The sequence below is a fragment of the Melanotaenia boesemani genome, chromosome 2 (genome assembly GCF_017639745.1).
Source record: "Melanotaenia boesemani isolate fMelBoe1 chromosome 2, fMelBoe1.pri, whole genome shotgun sequence".
Lineage (NCBI taxonomy): Eukaryota > Metazoa > Chordata > Actinopteri > Atheriniformes > Melanotaeniidae > Melanotaenia > Melanotaenia boesemani.
In genome coordinates, this window is record NC_055683.1 from 13986665 (window position 1) to 14007573 (window position 20909).

At 40.1% G+C, this 20909-nt stretch overlaps 1 protein-coding gene across 1 annotated transcript; it reads left to right on the forward strand.

Annotated features, from left to right (window-relative positions):
• The first annotated feature begins 623 nt into the window (after window positions 1–623).
• Window positions 624–20240, forward strand: LOC121652233 (protein Hook homolog 2-like). Its single transcript, XM_042004892.1, has 23 exons — window positions 624–836; window positions 3658–3740; window positions 4373–4445; window positions 4571–4621; window positions 4713–4845; window positions 5116–5183; window positions 5519–5584; window positions 5707–5787; window positions 9067–9230; window positions 10334–10474; window positions 11039–11240; window positions 11370–11480; window positions 11593–11680; window positions 12924–12990; window positions 13328–13465; window positions 13993–14080; window positions 14497–14502; window positions 14659–14693; window positions 14779–14861; window positions 16483–16586; window positions 18262–18369; window positions 18445–18516; window positions 18612–20240. Exons 1-23 carry the CDS (start codon window positions 792–794, stop codon window positions 18738–18740), a joined length of 2136 nt encoding a protein of 711 aa, XP_041860826.1. The 5' UTR covers window positions 624–791; the 3' UTR covers window positions 18741–20240.
• The last annotated feature ends 669 nt before the right edge of the window (window positions 20241–20909 follow it).

The following is a 20909-nucleotide window of genomic DNA, read 5'->3' on the forward strand; positions in this document are numbered from 1 at the left end:
TTTACTGTCAGATTTAAAAGATAGTTAAAGTATTTTTCTTACATTTGAAGTGTTCCACAATCAAGCCCGTGTGGATTTGTTAAATTTATTGAAGCGCTACAAGACTAGCAGTGTTTGAGGTCCTTTTAGCTTGGTCTGCTGGTTGATCCTGCATTTCAGCTAAGAAGGAAAGAGGGTTTTTTGAGGTTGTTGCTCCTAAATTTTGTAACCCTCTTAATTCCATTTTTAAGATCTGTAAACACTTAAAAAAAACAGCTAAAGACCAAGCTGTTTCTTTGTGTCATCATTTTTTTCATTTTCCTTATTGTTTGTTTATTTATTTATTGTTTTTGTTTGTGTGTGTTTTTTTTACTATTGTTTATTTCTGTTTTTAGTAAAGTGCTTTCTGTTCTTCAAATGTGCCATAAAGAAATTGTATTCTACTTTTCACTTCACTAACTCTCTCACAAAATAAATGACATTTCAAGCTCGCCTATATTTAGGCCAACGTTTTTATGAGAGCATGAAAACCAGACTTTGGTTTCTAATTTGTAGCATTTGCTGTGACCAGACACGCTGACCCGTAACATAATCCGTTTCCATGGAAACGCTCTTCATACGGAAGCTCGCTTGAATAACAGGAGGTGAAACGCGAAGAAGGTAGGGGCAGCAGTGGGAGGCCGTGGTTGGATAATGTCTGACGTGGAAGAAGGTGTCAGGACTGAGTTACCAACTTCTTGGCAAAACACGTCGTAACGACAACCTTTGTCGCCTCTCCGTGAGCCGCCGCGGTCTCCACAGTGCACAGCAGAATGAGTCTGGATAAAGCAAAGCTGTGTGACTCTCTGTTGACCTGGGTAAGTTTGAAATTAGCAAAGCTAACCACCGACGGCTAACAGGTGACACCAGGTGTCAGATTAACAGGGTAACTTTTTGAAGCTGTAGGCCCACACTGTCTATTAATTCTACTTTACTGAACATGCTAACAGATGATCTGTAAGATGTTAGTTATGTGGGTATAATCCTCGTTAGCCATGCAAGCTAACTAGCTAAAACATGTTGAAGGTTGCTTTTTTTTTTTTTTTTTTTTTTTTTTTTTGTCTGCTTACGGAACCGGCTGCACTGTAAACAAAGTTGACTGCTTGACAAACAAACCCAAATAGCTAATTGTAAGCTGAGAGATTTAAGGGGCCGTTTTAAGCATATCCAGCATGCGAACTTTCTTTTTAACCTCAAAGAAAATCCACCTGTTTGGCACATTTTCATAGTGAGGAGTAAAGAGCTGAACAGCAGCTGATATTAATAGCATTGCTCAGTCTGTAATCCCCCCATAAGTGTGTAGCACGATGTTATTTAAGATATGTTTAGAAAGACTTGTTAGATTTACCCATATCAGCAACAGCTGTTTGATTTAAAACTTTACTATGAACTAATGGTTTAGGATAAAACTAGATATTATACAAAAAGAACAATACACCAAAAAGGGGAAGAGGGGCGAGGTATCACCGTTGTACCCAACCTAAGACACTACAGATAAACTAGGAAAACTAGAAATTTTGGGTTGTGTTTGTAACTGGAGTGGAGCTTTCAAGCTTCACAAAGAGAAGAATACAAAAAATTATATATATATTACATATACAAGGATGAAAGATGTCCCATTTCCTCAAATATACCTAAAGGAGGCTGCAGACGGAGCTTCAGTCAACAATACTGTGCAAATGTCTTGAGTTGCCCCTTATTTCTTTAAATATTGCCAAGAAAATGAAAAATGGGTGCAAAAAGGTGTTGATACTTGCATACATAGATGGAAATGCAGCATAAAAGGTAAAAACAGAGCTTGTACTACCTTGGGTAAACATTTGCAGTCCTCTGGTGAGACAGTGAGCCACTTTATTCTTCAGTGTAGTCTGAATCCTTGTAAACAATCTTTCCTGTATTTTCCGTGAGTAGTCTTCAGGGCTAGTTCCCCAGGACTTTCCATCAAGGAGTTTGTATCAGGTCTCTGCTGGAGTCTTTTTCAGCTTAGAACTTTTTAGGGACATACTATGTAGAGATATGCCACGTTTTCAGCTGGTAGGGCTTTAGGCGTCACCTTGTTAGAGCCAGAATGTTAATTTTTGTGTCAAACTGTGTCATCTTTGGCATTTTTTTCTATGTATTTAAGGAAATGGGAACAAAATATGTATCTTTGCAATGGGCTGCTGTTAACAGAGAGCCTTAGGATGCCAGTTAACATAGTTCTTTTGGTGAGTTATGTGTAGACACAGTGCTTGTGCATTTTTTGAGTTCGATGCTTTATTTATCCTTGAACAATTCATACATCAGTCCTGAGAGGGTTTACAAACAAAAGAAAATAGATTCAGAATGGTCAGGTTTAAGGGGAAAATGTGTGAAAAAAGGCAGTCAATTCTCAAAGAAAATCTTTCAAAGACCAACAAGTTTCCCCAATGTCCAGTCCTATTGGACCGATGTCTTGCAGGTTTTAGATGTTTCCCTGCTGCAACACACCTTCCTCAAGTTAATGTGTCATTTAGAGGCCTGTGCTGAACTTGACGACAAGCTGTTGGAGAACTATTTAATTTGAAGCAGGTGTGTTGTAGCAGGGAAACGTCTAAAAACCTGTATGACACTGCCTGAGGGGTCTGGAGATGATGATCAATGGTCTAGCTCAGGGGTGTCAAACTCCGGTCCTCAAGGGCCACTATTATGCAGGTTTTAGTTATTTCCTTGCTTCAGCACACCTGAATAAACTCAAATGGATCCAACAGCTTCTTGTCAACTTCTTCACAATAACCCATTAATTTCAATCAGGTGTGTTAGATCAGTGAAACGATGAAAACCTGCAGGATACCGGCCCCCGAGGACCGGAGTTTATATCTAGCTCATTAAAAGCTAGATATAAAGAAACAAAGGATGGCTTAAGCCTTTTGCACAACACTGTAAGCCAGGATACACCAGTGTATCGTTTGAAGTCTTTTGGACATCCCCAATTTTAGAAGAGGTCAAACACGTTAGTCTCATACTGCAGTTTGATTTAAAGTTAATATTTCTGGTGTTACAAATGCATCTTGTTGTTAGTGGTTGGATGGTGTAGCTTCCAGTCATTGTATCTAGTTAATGTTGGTTTAAAATGACTGCTGTGAGAAAAATGTCATTTAGTGAAATGGCTGTCATCTCACCTCCTCTGCTTGAATCTCTGTGGGGAGGAAAGAAGCAAGGAGAGGAGTTGAATGTGTGCAATTTGGGAAATGGTATTAGGCCTATATCTACAGAGAGGCTTAAGACATATTTGCCAACTTGCATTGGCATTTTCATACAATGGTTCGAAGGTATAATTCAAATAGTGGGTTTAGAGCAGGCCTGAACCAGCCTTTTTGGTTTTTCTTACATTTTTTTAAATGTTTGTATGGGGAGGAGCAGATTAGCGTATTCATATGGTTGCAAACTTAAAATTGTAATGCCAGATGTTCCTACTTTGTGCAGACTAGACCATCACAAAGACCTGCTTTAACTGACGTCTTTTAAGCCGTGATTGTCTTACAGGGTGTGAGACATGAACAGCCCGCCATAGAAGCATTAACAGATATTTTACTAGTTCAGTTAACAGAATTTGACTCTTTGAAATATAAACATTTGGTTGAGTGCTACATTTTTAACTCTTCTTTTTTTTGTTCTTAGTTACAAACGTTTCAGGTTCCTTCATGCAACAGCAAGTACGACCTAACAAATGGTGTGGCCATTGCACACGTACTGCACAGAATGTAAGTATATATTGTTTCTGTTACTGTTAACAGCATTCAGAGTTTGTCTTGGGGTGATGGTGCAAAAACAAGAAAATGGCGCAAACAGAACACAATAAAACAGAACAAAAAAACTGTATTTACAGGGCGTAAAGTATAAAATTATAAAAGCTACTCTTTTATATAGATGAACACTGTACACAGCATAGATATAGATAAATCTGTAGTGCAAAGGAGAGGTAAAGAATAATTAATTGAAATTCATGCAGTACGTGCTCTGAGATTTACACCGTTCTGCCTTTTGGATTGTTCAAGTCCAGCATCTATGCAAAAAGACTGAGGCTTCCTCTGAATTGTGATCTTTGATGCTTCCGATAGAGATGCCTGTCTTTTTGTGTAAAGCTCTTGCAGCCTGTGATGTTTCATATTTTCATTGTACGTAGCAAAAATAACCGTGCTAGTTTACTTCTAAGCTTGTTTTACAGCTTTTCTATAGTTATTCCCATGTCATCGATCGTTAATGAAGGGTTTTACTCAAATGCTACTGAGCTCGGGAGGACAGAGGCGGAGGGCTGCTTTGCCCTGTGGCCCCCGTTTATCTTGATGTGCAGAGATATATGATCTCTGCAGTTCTCCTGTGTTCTCATTAACAGAGACCCCTCTTGGTTTAATGAGACATGGCTGGGCAGGATCAAGGAGGAGAGCGAGGCCAACTGGCGCCTCAAGGTAATTTGTGAAGCAGCAGGACATGAATGAGTTCCCTCTGGCTACCTAGAATGACCAGGATGTGAGAGATTTTTTTTCCCTTGACTGTAAATTATTATTTAGACAATAATTCTTGTTTCTTTTAGGTCAGCAACTTGAAAAAGATCCTTAAAAGCATGCTGGAATATTACCACGACGTAAGAAGATTCGATCATTTTTACTTCTTTACCTCTTGTAGCTTAGTCCTAAACTACCTACTGATGTCTCTCCTTCCTTTTCCACCATCAGGTGCTCGGTCATCAGGTGTCAGACGAGCATTTGCCCGACGTGAGCCTCATAGGAGAGATGGGAGATGTCACTGAACTGGGCAAGCTGGTGCAGCTTGTACTGGGCTGTGCTGTGAGTTGTGAGAAGAAACAAGGTGAGAAAGCAAGAAAAGAAAGCCAGGACTTCCAGCTGTGAAAATAACAGGATTAACACGAAGTTAAAACAAGTTGTTAAAACTCTCCATATTAATTCATTTAAAATATAATTTGAAAACCCGACATTTCATTGTTAATATAACATTTCAGTCAGAATTGCTGCTCTGGTAACAGAAACTAAGCTGGTTTGGTTTTGAGGGGGGTGTTTGTGTTAATCTGCATTTGGCTGCATCTTCACTGTGTTTTTCGCTGTCATCTCCCAAACGCAGAGCAAATCCAGCAGATTATGACACTTGAGGAGTCAGTCCAGCATGTTGTGATGACAGCCATTCAGGAGGTGAGTGAGCGCCCTCACTTATCCTCTCGGTTCTCTCTGCTTTGCATTAATCCCACTCTTAGTCATGGCTAATTCACAACCAAAGAAGTATGGATAAACATTAGAATGAAGAGAATTTTAAAAGCCCCACACTGTACTATTTTAAGAATATGTTTAGTCTTTAAAGGCGCCAATACGGTAGGAGTGGATAAAATGTTGAGCTTAGGAGAATGTCTTCTTATGAAAGGGATCCAGAAAACCAAATAAACCCTTTTGGTGGAAATGGTTTCTTTTTTTTTTAAGCTGTAATTTGAGCTAGCTGAATTTTATTGACTTCCTTTTTGGTTTTGTTTTAGCTGTTAGCAAAGGAGCCTTCATCTGAACCAGGAAGCCCAGAGACATATGGGGACTTTGATTACCAGGTGAAATCTTTTCGTCCTCCCGCTGTATCCTCTCCACACTAGGCAAATTGTCCTTTTTGGTATTTACTCACCCCTACTGCCATTACCATGACATGTCCTTTGTAAACACTCTGTATTTTCAGTCCAGGAAGTATTATTTTCTCAGCGAGGAGGTCGATGAGAAGGAGGACCTGAGCCAGCGCTGCCGAAACCTTGAACAACAGGTTGGTCAGCTAAATGGAGTTTACATCCTGTTCAAGTTGATATCATTACACTTTCGGTTCTGATCTATGTGGCTCAACCCATCATTACTGTGATGAGAGCAGATGTACATTTATGCCATATACAGAATTCAAGAAGCAGTCAACAAGCTTTGTGAGTGAAGAAAAACTCTCTTCTGTTTACAAACCAGTCAAACAAGCTCACATTAGTGTAATAAAAGAGCTTACATAGCACTCTGATCTGAGCCAAACATAAGAAAATGAAGCATTTGTTTACTTTGTTATAAACAAAGTGTACACACAAGAAATTGGGGGTATTTTAAGCTTGACTTTGAAGATATGTTTTTGTTGAGAAGGTCACTTTGTTGTGATTGCTTTGGAGTCAATTCTTCAACTTTTTGTTTTACAAGTTGAACATGGGAATTAGACTGTTTACTTAGTTGTGATTACATGCAGCTGTGATGTGTTGTTGGAATAAATTAAACCAGAATTCATTACATTTAACAGTAAAGTAGTCTTTAGAATTGCTTTTATTCTTGGTGTCATAGACTCAACAAGATGTTGGAAACATTCCTCAGAGGTTTTCTCCATATTTGCATGACAGCATCACACAGTTGCTGCAGGTTTGTCGTCTGCATCCATGATGAGAATCTCCCGTTCCACCACATCCCAAAGCTGCTCTGTTGGGTTGAGATGTGGTGACTGAGGATTTTTTTTTTTCTTTTACTTTTAATAAATTTCCTTTTCCATCGACAGCAATGACCCGACTCTCGCAAGACTTACAGATGCTTGACGAGATCTTAGCATGTACATAACTGAAAGGTTGCCTGTGTTACTTCTGTCCAAAATCCGCTTCGCTTACCAAGATAGGGGCCAAAAGAGCACTTTTAAAAAAAGGCTCGTAATAACTTTGTTTCTGGACACCCAATAACAAAAATATTAGGCTGGAAAACTATGAGAAATTATTTATAAAGTTATAAATACGGAGTATACATGGGTTTTCGTAAATTATGTTCACAGCTGTGACCTTAATCAGCCTCTCTTGCTGAGATAATTCCACATTCTAACTTTTTCAATCACCAAAGTTTACAGGTGAATGTAATTTTATTTAGCAGCTTATTACCTCTGTTAGTGGCTGACGTAAAGACTGTGGGCTCTATGTCCAACAAACACTGATTTTAAAAATCAAGAGACATTCACCACTCACGTACGTACTCTGAAATAAATCTGATAATGGACTGGTAAATGCAGACAAAGATCTTTCGAATATCATATTTTTTAGAAGTGCATGTAGATGCATCATCTCAGTTTCAGGAAATTAGTGGTGATACCCAGCCCTAGTGTTTAAATGGTGCTCCATTTGTACTAAGGGGTCCAGAGTGGGCCAAGAAAATATCTCCCACAGCATTACACCACCAGCAGTGGCTGGTACAAGACAGGATAGATCCATATGTTCATGTGGTTTCTACCAACTTCTGATCCTACCATCTGAATGTGGAGCTGAAACAGAGACTCATCAGAACAGACAACTTTTTTTCCATCTCCTATTGTCCATTTTTGGGGAGCCTGTTTTAATTGTAGGCTCAGTTTCCTGTTCTTTGCGGACAGGAGTGGTACCTGGTGTGGTCTTCTGTGATGGTAATCTATATCTTGGTTGTAACCAGCAGTTATCAGAGTCCCTGTTGCATTTCTATCATCTCCAGCCAGTCTGCCCATTCTCCTCTGACATCAACAAGTTCTCTGTAAAGCCTAGAGATGGTTGTGTGAAAATGACAGCATATCAGCAGTTTCTAAAGTACTCAGACCAACAACCATGCCAGATTCAAAGTCACTTAAATCCCCTTTCTTCCTCATTCTGATGCTCAGTGTGAACTTCAGTAAGTCCTCTTGATCATGTCTACATGACTGAATGGACTGAGTTGCTGCCATGTGATTGGCTGATTAGATATTTGTGTTAACAATCAATTGAACAGATGGACCTAATAAGAGGCTGGTGAGTGCAGATAGTTAAGTCAGCTAAATGTTACTACTGGGTACAAATTATTATAAATGCTGTTAACTGCATACAAATAATTTATATTCAGTAAATGCACCAAATGCCTGGTGCTGAAAATCTCTTACTAGTGACCATAACTTATTAAACACTGGCTGCATTCTGGATCATAGGTTTGCTTTATTATCCAGATGTTGTTGCCATCTGTAAAATCAAAGTAACTCAACATTTTTGTGTATTCAGAGTAACATTTCTCTCTATTTTACTGCCTCAGAAGCCTAGTTTTGCTGCACTGTAGCAGCAGCCTGTTGTCAAATATTTGCTTCTGCAACTTTTGTGCTTTGGCCCTTATTGATTAGTGTTTATGTTCTCTTGGCTTGTTTTGCACCACTGACAGTGAAGAGGACTAATTTAGTTTTAGTTTTTTCTTTCAAAGATGCATTCTAGTCAATAGTTGCATAATGTCAAGATAAAACGGACACATTGCCTTGGGATGGAGCGGTAGCCAACTATAATTTGTTCTGCTCTCTGCCCACCTGTTTGTTTACTTACTCAGCCCACGCGTTACAGATTAGTCATTGGTGTTGTTTTAGTAGCTATTTAGTGTTACTGGTCCAATCTGTCCTTAAAGTTCACTGTGTGGTTTTTCTGTATTCAAATAGGAAAATATGTCCTTTTATTCTTGTGTATATTCTTCTAAATGCAGATCTAAAGTGCATTTTTTCTGTCCAAACAAATTCATCAGCCTGAATTAAAATCTTTCTCTTCCCGGTCAACTATTAACAACATAAGCAGTGTAACTTATGTTCATCAAATAAGCCGTGTGTATTCATTTATACACATCATGAGGATCTGGTTTGACCTCAAGGGTAAAGAAAACTGCACCACAGAAAGTTCCATCTGTTGGCGAACATCAGCTGACTAATGAGCTTTGACGACAGAGCATGTGAAGTGAGAACAAAACATGTGTTTAAAGTCCTCTTTACACCCAGATTGGTAAGGATTGTCGTTGGATGCCTTCTTTTTTTTCCTCTGCGTCTGTTTGACCGGCATCGTTGCGTTCTCGTGTATATGTTTGGCAATATTTCATTTTTATGTCGGATTACTTTAATGACACTCTGTGAATCTGTTTAGGACTTTTTTAAATGAGGTTTCCTCCTCATATATGCTTTTTTACTCCATCTCTACAGTTGCGGATTATTTTCCACCACATTGTTTTGTCAGTAAAACCACTGTTTACTCCTCTTTCTGCAACATACTGTATGCTCTGTTTCTCTCTCTTCCAACAGTTGTCTCTGAGTCTGGAGGAGAAGTCGTCCTTACAGGCGGAGATCGGCTCCCTGAAGGAGAGGCTGAGGCTGTCCGATTCTCTGGACGCTTCCACCAACATCACCGGCAAGAAGCTGCTGCTGCTGCAGAGTCAGATGGAGCAGCTTCAGGAGGAGAATTACAGGTAGAGGTGATGCTCGTGGTGTAGTGGCTGATTTGCCCTGGAAACAACACTCTAGAGGACTAGAGTCAAATGTGAACAAGGAGTTTTTAAAAGGGAAAAAAATACTTTCTTGTAGTGGTTTTTAAATGAAAATCAGATTTAGTACTCTGGGAAAGTCTTGACTCACCACCTATAGCCAAGAAAAAATGGAGTTTTCAAACAATTCAAACAAACTTAAAAGTCAATAGTTCAACACATCTTTTTAAGTAATCTTTAGAAATAGTTCTCCTGGCTTCTTGAAGGACTTTCCAAAGCTCTTTTTGGGATGTTTTCTGCGTTTTGTTTTCTGAACAGATGATCCCACGCTGCTTCAGTAATGTTGAGGCCCAGTCTCTGGGGAGGATCTATCCCTCCATTAGACCTGTTGTCACTAATTTTCAGTCCAGTTCTTGTGTCATTTAGCATACCTCAGTCCTTTCTCCCTGTTTGTCTTCTTTAAACACGGCTGCTTGACAGCCATCCTTCCATGGAGACCATTTGTCATAAGGCTTCAGTGAACATGGATCCTTTCTAGCTCCAGATGCATCTTTTAGGTCCTGTGTTGGGGGTTTTTTTTTCCCCCTATTTCTGAAGGACACAAGTTTCAGATCCTGTTTATCTGTTGTCGATCATTTATTTTAGGCCACTTCTTCTTTTGTCCTTCATTTGTTCTGCTTCCTCACATTTTTAGGACACCCTGCGTGCCATGCAGAGGTAAGTTTTTAGCTAATAGGTCTTTAGGAATTCCTAAAATACTATTTCATGTCTGTCAAACTGTGTCATCTGTGAAATTTGTTGTAGATGCAACTAAAGAAATGAGAACAAATTATTTCTTTGACAGTCTGGTATTAAAAAGTATCTAAACATAACATTTTAAATTGGTTCGTTTCTAAGTTATCTGTTATGTGTTTACTTGGTCGTCTCTTGAGTTGGGAGCCTTTGATTTCTGCTTGGATGATTTTAAAAGACATTTTCAATAGAAGAACTGTCAAAGATCTTCACAAAGCCTGATGAACTATTGTTCAGACTACTACAGCAGTATAAGAAACAGTCTGCCCACCTACACAAACCTCTGTCCATGTTAGAGTGGAGAGCAGCAGAGATGACATGCGAGTCCGGGCAGAGATCCTGGAGCGCGAGGTGTCCGACCTGCAGCATCGAAATGAAGACTTGACAAGCCTGGCACAGGAGGCCCAAGCCCTCAAAGACGAGATGGACATTCTCAGGTGAGTAATTCTCTGAAAAGACCTCTTTTTCTGACTTGAGTCAGTCCAGGAAAAATGCTGATGAATATAATCATACTTCTTATATAACAAACTGCAGACCTGTTTACACTGAGACAAGTTTGTTCTCAGTGAAACTGCAGAATGTAACACTTGGTGGGCGTTGAGTCATGTGGATGCTGAAGGTTTGTGCTCATGTTTTGCAGCTTTTTTATGCAATCCATTCATAACTAAACAGTCTTTAACTTGAAGGATTTTCTGATGTGGAAAATATACATAGTAAATATTGGCTGATGGTTACTGTTGAGTTTCATCTTTAGTCGTTTTTAGCTACCAACAAATTCAATAAAAGGACTTTTCTTTCAAGATGTGCTGCAATGATAAGAACTTGCCGTCTACAGTCAGAGATCCATTCACATCAGCTCTCTCTGAAATGACATACATCAGCTCTGGTTCTGTCAGCTGATTTTCAGTAATAAAGCTCATGTTGACACAGAGTTTTCTATTAAATAAAAATCCTATTCCTGTGCTGGTGCCCACCCACACTCTACTTTCCTCCCTCCTCAGACATTCGTCCAACCGGGTCAATCAACTTGAAGCTCTTGTGGAGACGTACAAGAGGAAACTGGAAGATCTGGGAGACTTGCGCAGACAGGTGCGCCTCCTGGAGGAGCGCAATACTGTGTACATGCAGCGCACCTGCGAGCTAGAGGAGGAGCTGCGGAGGGCCAACGCTGTCCGCAGTCAGCTGGACACCTACAAGAGACAGGCAAGCTGCAGGCCTGTGTAGACATTAGAGTGGTCTGTCTGTCTTTCTGTGTGTGTGTGTGTGTGTGTGTGTGTGTGTGTGTGTGTGTGTGTGGTTGGAAAAACTTGCTGTTTGCTGTCTGACTTGCAGGCTCATGAGCTTCACACCAAGCACTCAGCAGAGGCCATGAAAGCTGAGAAGTGGCAGTTTGAGTACAAAAACCTTTATGACAAATATGATGCACTGCAGAAAGAGAAAGAAGTGAGTTTTTGCACGTTTTCAGAAAGTGAAACAATGACTTGTTTTTGTAGCTCTAGCGCTCTTTCATTTAACATCAACTGACGTCTGTGTTGGATTGTGTTTCGTTCTGTAGCGTCTGATCTCAGAGAGAGACACACTTCGGGAGACAAATGATGAACTCCGGTGTGCACAGGTCCAACAAAGGTGTCTGAGTGAAGCAGGTGAGTTGTCATCATACTCAGAAGCAATTCAGATGGTCAAATAAGTCAAAATAATATAGAGGCATTGCTGGCTGTGTGTTGGGACATTTGTTAGGTCATTTGTAAGAGTGAAGCTAAATGAAAATGAAGAATAGTGCACAGCAGCATGACATGAATCCAGTTTTTTAGGTTTGTTTGTGAATGGGCAAAGGCAGCTTAGAGAAGGGCTCATTGACAGGACCAGCATGGCTGAACTGATCTGTTTAAAGGGCTTGTGTCTATAAATTGGCTCTGTGAAATTTGTTCAGAATGAAATCGGACATTGTCCTGCTGAAATAACCATGCATCTCCAGGTAAAAGACGTCTCCTTGATGGACTTTTTTAACTTTGGCACATAAATCCAACATCTTTTATTTTCTTTTTTTTTTTCAAACACAGCTGTAATGTGGACTCATCTGACCAGAAACCATATCTGCTGTCTCAGTTTTCTTCTTTTAGTTTAGACAGCTTCTATTCCAATCAGCAATAGATTTTGGCAAGTAAAAGAGTTTGTCAAGGCGTTTCTGAGCCCACGTGGCTGTATCAATCGTGGTGGTTTTGAGGTTTGTGATGCAGCGCTGCCTGAGGGCTTCAATGTCACACACATCCAGTAATGGTCTCTATTATTGGCCTTTGTGCACTGAGGTTTCCCCAGACTTCATTATTAGATATACATTTTTTTTTTATATTACAGATGTTATGCACTGGAAAGGTTAAAAAAAATTTTTTTACAATCATAATTGTGTGATTATTGATCCACTGATCAAGCTTTTTGTCTGAAGCTCCTTTTATACCCAATCCTGACACTCTTACCTGTCACCATTCAACCTGGGTTCCTCCCATAGACTGTATCTAAAAGATGGACGGAGCCTCCGTGACGTTGATACATGTCAATCAAAAGGACACGCCCCTAATTATGCTGACTTTCAAGATTAAATAACATCCAAACGGATGAGTTAGGAAAAAAGTTTACCCCCCTCACAGTTGTCATGAAGGTAAATGTGACCTATTAATCCTAAAATGTTATTGGCGGAAGTTGTCGCTTGGTTCCTCCAGGACACGGTTGCACTATATTATATGAATGTTTGAGCTTTCTTTACCTCTCTTACAACTTTTCAATAATGCTGCATCAAATTCTCTTCAATTTATCTGGAAATTAAGTTTGACAGACTGTTTTAGTAGAAATTAGTTCAGCTGGCTGACTAATGTCTGTTTTCTCTCTCAGGAGAATTGTGTGATGGAGGCGTCACAGTGGGAAACCTTGCTGCAGAGATTATGCCCACTGAGCTCAAGTATGTATATACATATGTGTATATGGACATGTATATGTATGTGTAGTAAGTATGTTGTGCAGTGTGAGTGTGTTTAAGCCATGTGTGTTAAATTAGTGAGTATGCACAGCAGTTCCTCTAAACGAGGAAGAAACTTGAACTGGTGTGTGACCAGCCCAGTCCTGCTCTTACAAAGAACCACAAGACTTTATTTTTAGAAGCTGAATGTGCAGTTGGCCATCGGAGCAGCGACACGCGGCAGATTTAGCCAACGCTGGATTAAAATCCCAGATCATCTCAACAGACAACCTTCACCTCCATCGTTTCTCACCTTTTCTTCCTCTCGTTTCTCTGGCAGGGAGACCGTGGTACGTCTGCAGAGCGAAAACAAGATGTTATGTGTTCAGGAGGAGACCTACAGACAGAAGCTGGTGGAGGTTCAGACTGAGCTGGAAGAAGCTCAGCGCAGCAAGAATACTCTAGAAACTCAGAACAGGTAGGAGTACGTTTCAGACGTGCTAAATAACTATTCCCCTTCAGGGCCAACATATCGTGTGTTCCTGGACATTAAGCTGGTGGTTTGGCCGAGGGAAGAAGTGATATCTGCCTAAATGTCAACTCACCCTCTGGACTGTGTTCAGCAGAGCTGTGTGGGCCGGACTGGAGGACAGACAGCAAAAAAGCCAGATTGTCCCTTGATTTTGTGTGTGTGTGTTTACATGCCTGAGGGCATGTGTACATGTGGGTGGACTGTGTGTGTTTGTGTGTGTGTCCATTGCAACACCAGGCCGAGGGTGTGGGAAGCATCCTCGGCAACAGTAACAGGAGGAGAGGAGTGAGCATGCTCAGTAGGAGCAGAGCGGAGAATGGCCAGGCGGCACAAGTTCTGCTTACAGCAGATGTACTTTATGAACATCTCCCACCCACTCCTCAACCACTGAATAACTGAATGATTTCCTTCACCAGCCTCCTCCTGTTGGTTTATCACTCCCATCAACAAACTTTTTTCATTGTTTTTCCGAGGTTGAACCAGCAGCAGATCTCAGAGCTGCGTTCTCAAGTAGAAGAGCTCCAGAAAACACTCCAGGAGCAGGACAGTAAGAACGAGGATGTGAGTGAAGAGATCGGCTTATCTGTTTTCTCTTAGTCATTTTTAGAGTTTTGTTTCTCTGCTGAGTGCTAAGTTTTCTACAATCAAGCTGATAAAATATGAAGACTGTATACACAGTGTGCACAAGCAGTAAGAAAATATCCAGTTCCACATTTGCTATTATTTATAATTGAATCTTAGCCAGCACTGCCACAAAAGTCTGAATGAAGTGTTCGCGTGGCACACTGGGTATATTGAAAAGATAGCGCTTGAAACACTTGGCTTTTAGTAACAGCAGTGTGTGTGTTCTCCTACGTTTTGATACATGTTGTGTGGGACTTTAACCCATGTTTGCTGTGGTGACTCAGCGTTAACGCCTGCCCCTTTCTGTCTGTCTCCCTCCGCCTGCCCCCATCCATCAACTCTGCCAAAATCAGGCCATCGTAAGTACGGCCCACCCCCTGTCCACCTGGCCTATGATTTGATTCTTAGACAGCTTGATTTTTATTTTTTCCCAAAGCATTTGCATGTGTGCCATTTTAGAAAGTGTACGTTTGTGTGTTTTTGTTAATTTCCCTTCTTTCTCGTCTTCTACAAAGTCCTCCTTATTGAAGAAAAAGCTTGAGGAGCATCTGTAAGTACCTCTGCTGCTTATTGATGATTTAACTGTGTGGGTTTCAAACAAAGTGACTTTTTTTGTTTTTCTGTGACTGTTCCAGAGAGAAGCTCCATGAAGCCCATTCAGACCTCCAGAAGAAGAGAGAAGTCATTGATGATCTGGAGCCCAAAGTGGACAGCAACAGTAAGATATGTTGTTTCAGGCTATGTTCACATTGACAGGCTAAAGAGACTAAACTTTCTTATCAATTCAGATTTGTGTTACTTCAGTTTGTCCTTTGTCAACGATACACTCACTGGCCGCTTTAGGTCCACCTTGCTAGCACCAGGTTGGACCCTCTTGTTCCTTCAGAACTGTCTTCATTTCTGGTGGCATAGATTCAACAAGGTGTTGGAAACATTCCTCAGAGGTTTTCTCCATGTTGACATGACAGCATCACACAGTTGCTGCAGGTTTGTCGGCTGCATCTATGATGAGAATCTCCCGTTCCACCACATCCCAAAGCTGCTCTATTGAGATCTGGTGACTGTGGAGGCCATTGGAGTCCATTGAACTCATTGTCATGTTCTAGAAAGTAGTTGGCTACACTGTGGTCATAAAGGGATGGACATGGTCAGCAGCAATACTCAGGTAGGCTGTGGTGGTTAAACTGTGCTCAGTTGGTACTAAGTGTGCCAAGAAAATATCCCCAACATCATTACACCAGCAGCCTAAACTGCTGATACAACATGTTTTCACAATGTTTCCACAAAATTCTGACTCTACCATCTGAATGCTCCAGAGTTTTCCATCTTCTATTGTCCAGTGTTGGTGTTTGAATTGTAGCCTCGGTTTCCTGTTCTTAGCTGACAGGAGGCACCCGGTGTGGTCTTCTGCTGCTGTAGCCCATCTGCTTCAAGGCTGGACGTGTGCGTTCAGAGACGCTATTCTGCATACCTTGGTTGGAACTCGTGACTATTTGAGTTCCTCTTTTCTATCATCTCCAACCAGTCTGCCCATTCTCCTCTGACATCGAGACATACTGGTCCAGACAACTGCTGCTTACTGGATATTTTCTCTTCTTCAGACCATTCTTTGTAAAACCCTACAGAAGGTTGTGTGTGAAAAGTCCCAGTAGATCAGCAGTTTCTGTAATACTCAAACCAAAAACCTAGCCAAACCTAGCCTAGTTCAATGTCACTTAAATCTCTCCCTGTTCTGATGTTCAGTTTGAACTTAAGCAAGTCGTCTTCACCATGTCTGCATGACTAAATGTATTTATTTGCTGCCGTGTGATTGGCTGATGAGATATTTGTGTTAACAACCAAGTGAACCGGTGGACCTAATCAGGTGGCTGGTGAGTGCATATCAGATAAATTCTTATAAAACATGAGTAAGGGCACTTGTATGTAAGGACACTTCATGTGGCTTTTTGCTCATATACATGAGTGTTATTAGCAGTACTGAAGCACCTCCAGGTTTAGCTGCCCAAACAAAAGTTAGGCGCCTAGTTTTTCTCAGCCTCTCGTCTTTTCCTGTGTAGTTATTCAAAAGTTTTCTGTCCTCTAAATGTCATGTGCTCATTTGCTGTAATGGCTTCTATTTCAGAGTTGATCATATTTGTCAATCTAATCTCATGAGCAGTCTCAAAGTGTTTATTTCTCTGTTGCTGATACAGAAGCTGTGTAATGCACATGGGGGCCCTTTTAGTGAAAAGTCAAATGCAAGACTCTCGTTTTGATTGAAACGGTTATGTAAATTTAAATGTGTTCTTTCTGCCTCTTTCATTTATTTATTTATTTTTTACATGGATGTTTTTTCTCAGTGGCCAAGAAGATAGATGAACTCCAGGAGATCCTTCGAAAGAAGGACGAGGACATGAAGCAGATGGAAGAGCAGTACAAACGCTACGTGGAGAAAGCCAGAACGGTCAGTCCAGATTAAACCTCCAGCCTTACAAAAAACACCAGGAAACTGTCAAATTTAGATAAAAATGTCCCAATATACAAATCATCTGAGTGCTATGTAATTAAAGATAATACAAAATCAGCAGCTCTAATGTAGAAAAAAGATTTACTTCGTATAAATTTTCCTCGCTGTGTTTTATTGCCTCCTTTTAACAGTCTGTGAACATTTGGGATGACGGGAAACCAGCTGCTTTGGTTTTAGAAGTTAAACACATTTGTCCTTTTTTGCTGTGTTGAAGAATTTATCATGTCCAGGCTTTTAGCTCTCGCTTTCTGGCTCAAACATAAAAGTTCAGCTCAATCAGCAACCTACAACAGCGATCGTGAACAGATTTTAAGTGTAATGACGGAAAAGAAAAGCATCTCCAGTCACACTTTGTTGATCTGACTGGTTTAAATTTACTTTTGGCTGTGAGATACAGATGAGCAAAATGGAGATTACAGCTGTTATGTAATTTCCCAAAGAATTTACAATGCCAATATTATGATTCATCTTTTCTTATGTGAAATTATTCATATTATTCTGTTTAATCAACAAGGCATTTCATTCATTTCAACATCGCTTTAATCATCAATACCTCTCTCCCTCCCTCTCTCTCTCTCTCTCTCTCTTATATGTATGTGTGCGTGTGTATGCATGTATGCATGCATAAAGTAACACCCATAATACGGATCAAAGCTTGTGGAGTTAGTCATGTGACGTTGCTTACATGTTTTTGTTTCACGCTTTTTCCACTGGCTTGAAATTTGCAGTAAAGCTTGTTACGCAAAGCAGTTTGTAGTGCATCATGGACAGGAAGAAAAAAGATTTGATAAACATATCTAGGTTTTTTGCATCAATGTTGATCCTTTTTTTTTTTTTTTTTTACGTCGCAAGACAGGTTGCAAAACAAAAAAACAAAGGTGATGTAACAGGACATGGAGACGAGTGATCGATGAGCACAACAAAGGAGAACATGAGATTAGAATAGTCTGTGGAAATGTTGGCAGGAGTAAGGAGTAAAAGATGCAATGATTTATGTACTAATAGTATCAATACTGTCATTTTTTATCATATTGGTTACAATAAAAATCCATAATTTATCAAGCCTTTAATAAAAATCAGGCTGATATGTTAAGTAACTTATATTGAGTAACTTATAAAATGAGTAGAACTGATAGCAGGAAAACAAGGCTGGACCCTGTCTGGAGGGTCCCACAGCAGGCCACCAGGATAGGATCAGGCCTGAGGTGGTGTTGGTGAAAGATTGACTGAACAGTTCCTTGTTTTTGTTTTGCTTTATTTAGTTTAGTGTAGCTCAAACATCAACAGCAGGCCCTCAGACCTGGAGGAGTGAGTTGGCCCAAAGTCCTTCAAAACAGCTCTCAGACCCTGGTGAGAGGGAGCCTGTTTATTAGAGTTTAGCAATCCCTCATTCATATCTGTTTTAAAACAATGGCTGACCTACTGGCAGACCTCCAGAGCCGCTTCCTGATCTCCAAATAGTAATCTTGCCATTATTCGAAAAATATAAATAAAGAAAATTTTATAAATGCGTTTAAAATGACTCTATTAAGAAACAAATCAGCATCCATAAACTGGCAGTGTCTTTACATGTCAGTGCCTTTTTAATCAGAAATGTCTTCTGTGTCTGCAGGTGATCAAAACTCTGGATCCCAAACAGCAGCCGGTAACTGTGAGTCCTGACATTCAGGCTCTGAAAAACCAGCTGACAGAGAAGGAGAGAAAAATCCAGCATCTAGAGGTAAAAAAAAAAACACACGTTTCTTCTGGCATTTAAAATCTCAGCAGCACATACTGACGTCTAACTTTCACACAGTACGACTATGAAAAGAGCAGAGCTAGACACGACCAGGAGGAGAAGCTCATCATTACTGCGTGGTACAATATGGTAAGTAAAAGTACAAACACACACACAAAGAAAAGTTAACCTCACTCTATATTTCCATCTGATTCTTAATTTTTCCTCTCAACACTGCACCTCAGGGTCTAACACTACATCAGACGGTGTCTGGGGAGAGACTGGGTCCCTCCAACCAGGCCATGTCTTTCCTCGCCCAGCAGAGACAGTCCACAAACGCCAGGAGAGGCCTGACACGACACCTCCCAAGATGAAACACCCAGGCAGGACGGAGATGAAGTGTTCCACTTCATCTTATCTGTCTGCATCTCTGCCTTTAACTGCTTCAGTGGATCAGATTTTTTTTTCTCATGCTGCTGCTGCCCCCTGCTGGCTCTCTGCTGTATGACAACGTTGATTTTATCTGCAGAGCCTCAGAGGACGAGGGCACTACTGAGCTGAACAGAAATGACAGGAACAGATGTAAATGAGGCTTTCTCACCTTTTAAGGTGACTCGTAGTTCCTCTGTAGCTTCTGGGATTCACTCCTGATTCTTAAAATGTCCAAATTTGAGATTTTTTTTAAATATATTTTCAATCTTGGGAAGGAAGATGGAAGCAGTTTAAAGATAGTAGACCAGAAGTGCATTTGTATGAGTTTTGCAATTACTACTGAAGACGATATGAAGCAACATGAGCTGTTTATACCAACAGATACAGCAAAGAACAAGACTTTAAGGTATTTTTATTTGATTTCATGTATTTTGTTTTTTGTAAATTAGGAGTTTGAGATTTCTTTTTGGATTTGAAGGATCTAGGTATACATCATCGTCAGTCGTAATTTCTTTTGTCTTTGGTTTGTACTGTGAAAATGATGGATATTACATTTTAGAGAACACCAAAGCACTTTTTCTCAGTGGAAGGGTGGGTTTGTTTAGTGCCTCATATACTTTCTTTTTGGAAGAGACTGATTTGAGATATTTGCTGCTTAAACACCCATTTTTTCTCAAAAATAGACTTAAAGCTGACACTACAAGTTTATGTAAATTTTTTTCCCTCAGCATTTATCTCATTTGTTGTCTAAAGCTGTAATTATGACTTGAGAATCTTTTTTTTTCTTTTTTCTAATTCTCCTCCCTCTTTCCAAAGATTGAAACAGGGTACGTGGTTGTGAGTTGAACTTAATGCACGCACCACTTTAGACTGATGGTTTACACAACAGTAAAAACAATGTGAAACAGGCCTTTGTGATTAAACTAAAAACAGTGACTCAGCTAGTGGCTGTTGAACTGGAAGGAGTCGTGTACATCAGTGTAGCTCTGGAATTCACGGTTTGCTGACAGGAAGTGAGACGCAGATAAAAAAAGCTTGAGCACATTTTATCAAACACTACATCTGCCTTTAATCACTACCTCTAATTTTGTTTTTAAAACAATCATTTTTGTCTATCCCATATCAGAGCTGCAGTTTTGTGACTTGTATCTCCCTGCAAATGTTTTGACCTAAGCAGACCTGAATCCTAATGTGTGCACACATTTTTCTACGTATCTTTCATTATTTTAATCTGTATTTATGGTGTGGAGTCATAACTGTAGCACATTTGCATGGCGTGACAAAGGTTTTTGGGTTTTTTTTCACTCTTTGTGTCATACAAAGGTCTAGTAGATGATGGCATGCTGCTGATGGCACAGGGATCTAATGCAAGTTAAGATTTGTAATCCTGTCTGTTCTACTTTTGCACAACAAATAAATGGGATCTTAAGATAAACATGAAATCTGGTGTTTTATCTTTACTTCAGTGACTTTTAAATAGGAGAAGGGTCTGAGGAAAAGGGACCAGTCCAGGTTTCATCATCTTGGGAACACGTTGATTTTGTCAAAATCCTAAAGGCCAAACTGATTAGTCAAACTTCTCACATCCTTTGTGCAACTGTCAACCCAGCTGAGTGAACTGGGGAAGGCATTGTTTATCTACAGTATCGCACCCGTTCCCAAGCATTGCTCACAGAGAGCTGGTAGACTTTGGTGCGTAAGTAGCTAAAAGTTGGCAAAGAATTACGTAAAACAAACTAAATGTCATACTGATGACAAGCTGCATTTTAATTACTTGCCCCCTATCCAAAAGTGCTGCAGCGTACTGTCCATCTTGTCATCAAGTGACATGAAATCTCTTGACACACTTCATATATCACCACGGTTGGATACTTTGAAATGTAGTCAAATAAAAATTAATGGCACGTTTTCTCTGGTGTAATTGAAATCTTTTTGGATAACAGGCAAAAAAAATGTTTGCATAGTTTATATAAGAATCATACCAATGTAGAATGAGAAGCACAGTTAAACGTGCTTCCCCCCAAAAAATGCCTAAATCCCTGTAATATTCTCCTGTTGGTATTCACTCATGTTTTGGGTTTCTTGGTGGATTGGATGATTCCATTTACACT

Coding starts and splice junctions, on each gene's coding strand:
- LOC121652233 (XM_042004892.1), top strand. CDS start 792: ATGAGTCTGGATAAAGCAAAGCTGTGTGACTCTCTGTTGACCTGG. Junction 4,446..4,570: donor AGGCCAACTGGCGCCTCAAG/GTAATTTGTGAA, acceptor TGTTTCTTTTAG/GTCAGCAACTTGAAAAAGAT. Junction 4,846..5,115: donor GAGTTGTGAGAAGAAACAAG/GTGAGAAAGCAA, acceptor TCCCAAACGCAG/AGCAAATCCAGCAGATTATG.